At 44.2% G+C, this 10,074-nt stretch overlaps 1 protein-coding gene across 1 annotated transcript in view; it reads right to left on the bottom strand.

Moving 5' to 3' along the window:
* Nucleotides 1–2,026: 2,026 nt before the first annotated feature.
* The window catches only part of MAP4K5 (mitogen-activated protein kinase kinase kinase kinase 5), a 96,282-nt gene continuing 88,234 nt past the window's right edge, over nt 2,027–10,074 (bottom strand). The window contains exons 23-32 of the mRNA XM_018566242.1: nt 9,206–9,208; nt 9,001–9,115; nt 7,445–7,503; nt 6,396–6,499; nt 6,043–6,222; nt 4,585–4,651; nt 4,388–4,480; nt 3,982–4,052; nt 2,947–3,002; nt 2,027–2,493 (exon numbers count right to left, since the gene is read on the bottom strand). Of these exons, the coding sequence (XP_018421744.1) occupies nt 2,406–2,493; nt 2,947–3,002; nt 3,982–4,052; nt 4,388–4,480; nt 4,585–4,651; nt 6,043–6,222; nt 6,396–6,499; nt 7,445–7,503; nt 9,001–9,115; nt 9,206–9,208 (836 nt within the window). The 3' untranslated portion in view covers nt 2,027–2,405. The remainder of the gene's footprint in view (nt 2,494–2,946; nt 3,003–3,981; nt 4,053–4,387; nt 4,481–4,584; nt 4,652–6,042; nt 6,223–6,395; nt 6,500–7,444; nt 7,504–9,000; nt 9,116–9,205; nt 9,209–10,074) is intronic.

The raw sequence follows: 10,074 nt of genomic DNA, 5'->3' as shown, positions 1-10,074 counted from the left end.
ACGGGTGCCTCCGTCGGCTAATAGAGGCACCCGTGCCTGCAGTGGCTGTGTGCGTCCATAGACACACACACAGCCCTGTGGCAGACCACGCCCCCTCCTCTCCGGCCAACAATTTGATGGCAGAAGGAGCCTATGGCTGTTTTGCCATCAGTATCCTTCCCCCGCAACCAGGAATTACAGGGAAAGGAGGATCGCTTCGGGACCGCTGGCAGGGACTAACGTAGCTGACAGGTAAGTGTGTGTGTGTGTGGGGGGGACTGGGGAGAAAAAAAAAAGGTACTGGGTCGTCTTTACCCTAATGCAGAGAATGCAAAAAGGTAAAAAATGCCCAGACCTTAATACTACTTGCCTCACCTCACACACTGTCTTCCATCCTGAGTGTGCATAACAGCGTGAGAGGTCAGCCAGCTGATCATCAGCAACTGCCGGACTTCTGAAACTTTAAGTTGTCACGGCCGAAGTAAGTGAAGCTAAATATGGAGGACATATGGAGGGATATATACATATGGCGGGACAGTCATATTTCCTTGTTACATATGCTCTGCTTCCTGATAGGCAATGCAGCAAAGTGAATAGCTGTTCCCCCGTTTCAGTCACCACAGACTGACCGGCAACAAGAAACTATGTGGCTTCTCCTGTTATTTCATCAGCTGCCCATCAGGGGTGTCCTTTACAGCAAGCTGACATACAGACTGTCCAATAGATGGAGAACCTAAATATCTGCATAGCAAATATAATCAATATAAGGATCAGGAAGTAACAATATGATTGTTACGTCACAAATTACTTTTAGGTAAAGATTACAATGAGATTGTAGTTGATGGAAATACAAATTAGTTTTCCTTTAAGGATGGGAAGCAGCGAAAGGCTACAGATTATACCTCTGTGAATGGATAGACATTGTAACAGCAAGAGGAAGGTCAGACAGAACCTCCAACCCAACTTCAACTTTGTTTCTTTTTTTCATGTTAAATGATTTTCCCTCCCTCATTGTATCCCTGTCCTCCTCCTTCAGCAGCAGCTGCATCACTTCCTGGCTGAATGACACCCAACCTCAACCAGGAAGGAGGAGAACAGTCATAGCCCCATCCATGGTTAGCAGGACCGGTGGCATTTCTAAGCAGCTGCAGTTTAGCTATTTAGTTGACCTTGGGCATCATTTGCTGTAAAGTGAGGTGAACGGCACCCGTCTTCACGTGACTATCCAATCACGTGTCACTGTTTTTCCAAATTACCCCACACATGATTGGATGTGAACATACATGCACAACTGCACACCTAAGTGCTAAAAGGGGGTTGCTAGGCAGCTACTAATGAGCATTTTGCTCGAAGGCCTGCTTTATATACCACTAGGGGTATGCAAGGAAGCTGAAAGTATATCTAAACCAAGAACAAGCATTTGATATATTGCAGCTTGCCAATCCTAATATATGGTGAGTGCATTTGTTTTCTCCACTAACACACTTCCTGTCCTAGGGTGACAACACTCACTGGCCTTACTGTATCTGTGGAGGAGCACTGTTGTCACCCTAGGCTGCTCTCCTGATTTAGAATACCATCACCTCTCCTTCTCTTTAACAGGTAGGGGGGGGTGTTCTGCAGTTCACAGCCGATCTGGTAAAAGTTGATATCATTGTTTGAAAATTGACAAGCACATTGGATTTCTTTTAGAATCAGCAGTCATATTTCTGTACTTGCAGAAAGTGTACCTAACCTGACAAAAAAAGAAAACGAATGCAGCCAACACATCTAAGCTGTAATATAGAACATGTTTGTTTCGGGTTTAGATATACTTGAATTTTCCTTTATGTTGATTGTGTAGCGGGTATAAAACAAACTGGGCGTATAAATGTTTTCGGAGTCTGAAGCTAAGCGTGACATAAATGAAAATTAAAGAAATAGCTTATAAGGTCAAAGCTTGGTGCTGGAGCGACCGGGAGAGAATTTATGCCAAGTATGATCTACTTGGTGAAGTAAGTGGCACTCCGGTGAGCCGAACGGAGAAAAAAACAACAACATAAACACAAAAAAAAGGAAAAGCCAGCCGGGCTACGGCCAAAAGGTAACAGAAAATATGAGAAGGCACCCCTTAATTTTCTCTATAAGAACATAGTAATGCTTTGCTTCTCCCACCCCCTTCCACGTGTCATAAGAGGGCTGCATGTCACAGCTTTTTGTTAAGCAATCAATTAAAAACCAACACCACACGGTGGTGAAAAGTGCAGCTGTTTCCAGCATCACAAAAAAAAAAAAAAAAGGTTAAAAACAGTCCTACCAAATAATACAGATACCATCAATAAAATACAGGTCGGGGCGCTATCAGCTTGTAGAGTCCAAAAAGAAGGCGTTTGTGATGGAATTTAAATTCCTATGTCGTATTTCTTAAACACTGGTCTGTGACGACTTTAGTAGCTGTTCTCGTGGCCGGCCAAGATGTACAGGTTGCTGTGAGCTGTCGGGTTGGATGTAGGTCTGCTTTCCAAAACCACCACCCTGTGAGAGAGGAGAAGGGGAGAGCATCAGTGCCGAAACTTTCCGCTACGGTCTACACCTGCCATTCATACTGCTAAAAACTGCTCCAGGTATACATAGTGATCACATGACCAGCATTCCGGTCCCTGATTGTTGATAAGAAATGCAGCCGGGTTTGACAGCTGACGAGACGAGCAGTGACGAGGGAGCATGGAGCCGGCTTCCCAGCCAAGTCTGGAAGCCGGGCAGCGTGTTATGAGGCGCTGCCTGGCTTGCTGATACCGGAAGCATCGGAGCATTTGGGCGAGTATGAGTACCTGCCCAAATACTCGGCATCGGCACCGATACCAATACTAGTATCGGTGCATCCGTAATTTCATATATTGAATTTTTAGGATAACGTTCACTAGCACAATACAATGCACTTGTGTAATGTACAGTCAGTTCTTCTAATATTTGGTTCTGGAATATTACCTGTCCGATCCCAGTAGGCGGAAGACTCTCGATTCATCTGAAATCTCTTGCGTAACCTAAAATAAAGCAAAGACCTAATTGTTATCTTCTGCAGGTTATAAAAATAACTAGGTCACCTCCCTGCCCCCAACCTGTGAATGGACGGTGAAAGGAGGACCAGCAGATTGATGAGGTCATCTCTCTCCTCTCACCATTATTCTTGTTCGCACATGAGCACTGCAATAAAACTCATTGAGGGGAATTGATCAAAACTAAAGCAGACAAAATCTGGAGCAGCTGTGCACTGCAGCCAATCAGCTTCTCTTTCTTATTTTCAAATCGTACCTGGGCAAACTGAAGAGAGAAGCTGATTGGTTGCCATGGGCAACTGCTCCAGATTCTGTTGTGCTCCAGTTTTGATAAATTCCCTTCACCCCCAAAGCAGACCATCCTCCCCCTGCAAATCGCTATACTTACCTAGATCTTGCTTCAAACCCCTCAGCAATGTTTATGACTCGTCTACCAGCTCTACAGAAGTCTACGGGGCTTATCTGAGCATGCTCGGACTTCGGGTCCAAAAGCCAGCAGAGGAATGTAAACAATGCCGTAGGCCTCAGAGCGAGATCGAGGTAAGTATAGCGAATGAGGAAGGGTCGGGTTGGATAAGGAACCTTCCACAAAAAAATGGAACACAAAAATGGAGCACACGTCCACTTTAAAGCAGAACTCTACACCAGAACTGTTACAATGTAAGTGTGGTTTGCATTTCTGCAGTCATGTGAGGTTTGATTAAGTAAAGCAATAATCTGAAAAATAAAAAATAGGGATGCACCGATACTAGAATTTCGGTATCGAGTGCCGATATTTTTTCGGTTTGGCTCCCCGACCAATCAGGAAGTCGGGCAGCCTGTAATGACGCGCTGCCCAGCTTCCTGATACCGGAAGTATCGGGCTAGGCATCGGAGCAAATACTCGGCATCGATACCGATATTAGTATCGGTACATCCCTAATAAAAAATACAATAATACAAACACATATAAATGACATAAACTCACCTCATTGGATCTGAAGTTCTTTCCTTGCATTCCGTGCTTCCAGAAAGCCAGCACGCTGTCCTGCAGGCACACTGGAAAACATACAAGTCATTATCATTGGATATCATAGAAACTCGCCAGAGCGAAGCTGGATACTTTGCAGCACTGGGATACTCGGTTCAAATCCTGGCCAGAACACTATCTGCATGGAGTTTGCATGTTCTCCCTTTGATTGCGTAGCTTTCCTCTGGATAATCTGGCTTCCTCCCACACTCCAACGATAAGCTGGTACATTAACTGGCCCCTCTATGTGTATGTGTGTGTGTGTATATGAGATGGGGACTAGATTTTTAAGCTTCTGGATGGAGCTATATACAGTAAATACTTGTAACATATAAACAGAAGGAGGCTTTTTTTACACACTCACCGACAGACTCGACGTGAAAGTCAAAGCTGAGCTCTGAGGCCAGTTTGCGACTGGACTTGAGTTTCCCCTGGAGGTTTACTATTTTCACGTAACCTGAAATGAGATAATAAAAGTCCATCAAAGCTATAGCAGTGCTGAAACTCAAAATCAGGCAGAAACATCAGCAAGTTGATGAAGTGAAGGCTGACTTGACTTACGGTCCAGGCAGACCAGCACGGTGTCTCTCTCCAGCTGTGTCACATGTATGGCCTCGATCTGGTGACCCTCTGCCGAGACAGATTAACATTGAGCAAACGTTAAGAAAAGCTGATAGTTATATTCTACGCTCCCATTGGGTACTGAAGGCAAACACAGCACTATGTAGTAATTCGGTACATTACTACGCTATATAAATGATTATTATTAGACAATATTGTGTTTTATTTTTACAGGGTAGTTCCCACTATTAATTGTAATCTGTCTACCACACTGTATAAGAAACATTTTGGATCAATAGCCATGTAAGCCCATCACATTATAAGGTGAACCTGTTCTTTGCCCATGTTACCCCCGTACCCCTTTCCCGGAAGCACACTTTTCTCACTCTCATCTCACTCCAAACTGCATTGACATAGCTTACAAGGGGCTATGGACTCCTTGCCGGACCCCATATGACAGCACTGGGCCAATCAAGAGGCACCAATCACTGTCGCATGGGAGAGGTGGAGTAGGTCACATGATCAGGCCCAGGTATTACTCCACAGTGCCAGCAGCTCAACTTAACAGGGCAGGAGCATGGCGTACATCCTGCTGGAGAGGGGGTGATCCTTTTTTTTTTGCCCATGCTACCTCGTACCCCTTTCCCGGCACCACACGCTCCCCTTTTCTTTCTCTTATCTCACTCCAAACTGTCGCATGGGAGAGGTGGAGTAGGTCACGTGATCAGGCCCAGGTACTACCCCACAGTCCCAGCAGCTGAACTAAACAGGGCAGGAGCATGGCGTACATCCTGCTGGAGGGTGGGGGTGATCCTTTTCCTTTGCCCATGCTACCTCGTACCCCTTTACCAGCAGCACACGCTCCCCTTTTCTTTCTCTTATCTCACTCCAAACTGTCGCATTTTATAATTTGCTATACATTATGGAAAACCAATAAAAACTTTGAAAACAAACTGTCGCATGGGAGAGGTGGAGTAGGTCACGTGATCAGGCCCAGGTACTACCCCACAGTCCCAGCAGCTGAACTAAACAGGGCAGGAGCATGGAGTACATGCTGCTGGAGGGTGGGGGAGGTTAAGTGATCCTTTTCCTTTACCCATGCAGAGCAAAGGAAATGTATAATATATTAGAGGGCTCTCCTGTTTTGCACACAAACAAACCACCCTATCCTCATCTCCAGTACATTGGGGGAGGCAATTTCCAGTACACCGAAGACAGCTAAAAAAAAAAAAAAAAAACTGGATTGGGATTTAGAATGCTGGATTTCTAACGGGATCAACAGGTATTTTCTGTACTTGCAGAAAATGTTGTTAGCCTGAAAACAAGAAATCTAATGCAGCCACCACATCCAAGAACTGATAAGCTGCAATATGTGACATTTGGGTTTAGATAATCTCTAAAACCTAAAGTTTCTACGTTTTCAATAAAGATTCTTTTGAAGTGAGTAAAGCGATGGGCACCTGTTCCAATCTTTGTAAACCATGAAGAGGCGGAGCTCAGGTTGATGGTCTCGAACTGAACAATCTGATTGGGTTCTATTCCTCTGCTGACAGCCACACACACCATGGGGTATTCCTGCTCTGGGATCACCAGCATTTCAAACACCCTCATTGGGCTTGGAAGGGGGAAGTCAAAGTGCTGCAAGACAAGAGAGTGACTATAAAAGACTGCAGATGACAATTAGAACATTGATTTACTTCTCATTTAAAATAGAAGATACAAATATAATATTAATACACCTCCGTATACAATGACATGTTTTGCTAGTAAATATAATATAACAAAAATTAAAATAAATAAAAATTACCAACCCGTATCAACATGAACTTCTGCATGGGCTCATACCACTGTAATAGCACAATGCCAGAGGGCAGTGCCCCGCACAGATACTTGTGCCCCGTGTATGGGTTACGTACTGTAAGGAGAGAAAGATAAGAGTCAGTAAAAAGTGACTTCACAGGAGCCTGATCAAACAAATCACTCACAAAGTCTGATTATGGTTTCACCTTAAGTGAACACGTCTGTGAAGATGCATGTATATTTTTTTACCTGTTATGCATTCCAACATTTTGGATTGTTTGAATGCATAACAGGTGCCCTGCACGTAATACGATATGCTAAAGTTCATACTAGGGATGCACGGATACTGGTTTTTCGGTATCGAGTACCGATACTTTGCTTTCGGTACTCGCCGATACCGGGTACCGATACAGGTGCTTCCGCTGCCATGGTGCCAGCTTGCCAGGCAATCTGATTGCCAGAGAAGCTGGCTCCATGTTTTCTAACCTGCTTGATTAAACTTGGCCAGGTAACCGGCTTCCTGGCCAATTAGGAAGCTGGGAGGAGGGTCATTACTCGCCGCCCAGCTTCCTGATCCCATGGGAAGCTGGCTCGGTGTTCCCCTACGGCACTGCTGGTCAGAGGAACTCTTCCTCTGACCAGAAGTTCCGGTAACGGGGAAGGTATCTGAGCATTTGGGCAAGTACGAATATTCGCCCAAATACTTGGTATCGGCACTGAGAACGATATTAGTATCGGTGCATCCCTAGTTCATACAAAGAGCTGCACAGTATAGGTACACATACACAAAGAATCCTAATGCTGCCTAACCTGCTCCTTCAACTTTTTTTTTTTTTTTTACTATGGTTGAAATCAATCCTAAAACTGACCCCATTAACTAATAGAGAATCGAACAAATGCTCCCAAAACTATTTTTTTGGAACACAATTCTAACTGTGTATGCCCAGCTAAGCTCTGCAGAATGCCACGATTAGTCTGTATAACTCTATTAGGCTCCGCCAACCTCTCATTTGTCAAAGTCTTGTACAACAGTCGTGCATCCTCCTATGTGGATACTCACCAATACAGCACTTGTGGCAACCCTTTGTTTCTGGGATCTTTGTAGTGAGAGAAAACTTCCTGCAAGAGGAAACACAATGTATTAAAACCACTCAGACTGTAAAAATACTATTGAAATCCAGCTGGTGACTGCGATGATGCATACATCTTAAAAAGATGAACTTCCCTCCTCCCTTGGGAAGGTTTCCTGCCACATACCATCTATTTTATGGGGTCAAACCGCAAGGTTTATGTTTAGTAGTTTGGAAGCGTAGAACCTCCGTTACATTTTGATTGCATTGAACTATGATGTTTAACCACTTCTGTGCCAGCATGTTACCTTCATTACCTGGCCATTTTTCAGTGCTGTGAAAGTCTGACTTACTCCATCATGCAGCACTGTGCCAAAATTAATTTTATATCATTTTTTGGTGGCATTTAATCTCTTTTTTTTAAAATTATTATACAAAGACCAAAATAATTAAACAAAATACTTTCCTTACTTTCTGTTATAAAACATATCAAATAAAAATGTCAGGACAGTATGAAAACACCCAAAATGATCCCTTTTTGGAAAGTAGATACTCCAGCGGGATCTGATTTTTTTGCCGCAATTTTCTGGAAATGAAGAAACATGCCGGTATTGAGGGGAATAAAACATGGAGCTTGGTAATGGTGCAAAGGCCATACACTGCCGAAGGTGATGAAATGGTTAATGTACAGATGTGCAGGGTAAGGGAGATGAAGTAATTAATACACACAGAGCAGAAATAGAATGTATCTAACATGTATAGGAGGAGGGTGAAAGGGTTAAACATTCTATTTTATTTGTGTGTTTTTTTTTGTGCTGCTGCAGCTTGTTTTTTCTAGGAAGCAATAAATGGATCCATCCATTCATTACTCACTTTACTCTCCCCTGCCTCTGATGTAAGAGGAAGGGGAGGGCTTGGCAATGTAAACATGTCCATGTGATCGCTATGATCACAAGTCCCAGAGCCGGTCTGATCGGCTGTTTCTAATGACAGCAGGAGTAGCGGCTTCAGCAGCCGCAGGCGTGCACAAAGGTCTTCATGGAAGGACATACAAGTACCTCCTCCCGGAATAACGTGCCTGCGGATTGGCTGTTTTAATACAATGGCAAAACCGCAAGTGGCAAAAAGAGGATTCTCATCCGCCGACTGTTAAATTCAATGCACAGAACAGTAGCTGTGGAAAATCACTAGACCACTACATCCTAGATCCAAAAGGGACATCACATATATGGGTTTATAGTGATTTTAGTTTTTTGCCTTTGCTAATACTTTACCTTGCTGCAAATCCGATTTCATAGTTCCAAATGAAGGAATCTGCCCTACAGACAACGTCATCACATTCTGCAATCTCCTGATGCGAGACCACCCACTTCCAGGGCTCGTCCCTATGCTCCATGTCCCCGCTGACATTTCACTGGTCATGCCAGCTTTGTCTAACATTTATGTATTTCTTTTATCATACGCTCAGTTCACAATGCCCAACGTTATGACAGAAAAGGCTACACATTGAAAAGATAGGACGAAGATAACTTCTAGTGGCACCTACCTGGGTAATATCCTGTCTGGGAAGCGATGTGTTTGTATATGACCTGCTAGGCCGGGTTTCTTGGCTTGTTCAAACAGACCTATTAGATTGTGTGAATAAAGCTGCAGAGTTTTCCCTAGAGAGTAAATGAGAGATGAATACAATTACAGACTGTCTGCTCTGTAAAAGCTGGACGGTGGTAGACACGTTATTAGAAGATATTTACCTTCTGCATGTCCAACCATCGTGTGGGAGCATTCATAAAGAAAAGAATACAAGACATTAGATCAGATACATGCTTTCCTGGAAACGTTTTAGGCACAATACACAATGTATCGCTCAATGTTATCCTATACTTCTTGTTATAGAAACAACACAGCACTTGCAGCACTGGGGTCCTCAGTATGAATGTCAGCCAGTTTGCATGTTCCCACTGTGCTTGTGTGGCTTTCCTTCCACACTTCATGGACATGCTGGTAGGTTCATTGGCTCCTGTCTAAACTGGCCCTAGGATGTGAGATGGGGACCTTAAATTGTCATGGGCAAGGACTGATGTGAAGGAATAGTATGTAAAGTGATGTGTAAATTCATAGCACTCCATAAATACATGTAATAGATAAATCAGACCCAGGACTGTTGGGGCACCACCTCAGACCCAGGACTGTCGGGGCACCACCTCAGACCCAGGACTGTCCGTGCACCACCTCAGACCCAGGACTGTCCGTGCACCACCTCAGACCCAGGACTGTCCGTGCACCACCTCAGACCCAGGACCGTCAATAATCCGGCTTAGACTCAAGACTGTCATTGCACTACTACGCTGGACTGTCATCTTCATGTTGCTAGGTAAAGAGAACGAGCCCTTTAGTAGTGCAGGAGAGGAGCCAGAGCCTTCTGTTCTCATGTCATTTATTAGCTTCTCCTGTCTTCATTGTAGTGTGTAAATGTCAAATCCCACATTTCAATGAGCCCACTGGAGCTGTGCCATCTGACATCCAATGTATCCTTTGTTCTATGCACGCAACCACCCCTCCCTGCAGGAACAATATACCCTCCAGTCTGTCAGCCGGGTCCCCACCTCACTCTGATTCCCCT

Source organism: Nanorana parkeri, unplaced genomic scaffold (assembly GCF_000935625.1).
Source record: "Nanorana parkeri isolate BGI_ZX_2015 unplaced genomic scaffold, ASM93562v1 scaffold928, whole genome shotgun sequence".
NCBI classification, from domain to species: domain Eukaryota; kingdom Metazoa; phylum Chordata; class Amphibia; order Anura; family Dicroglossidae; genus Nanorana; species Nanorana parkeri.
Note: the sequence above shows the minus strand (reverse complement) of the source record. Positions and strands in the feature narration are given on the sequence as shown.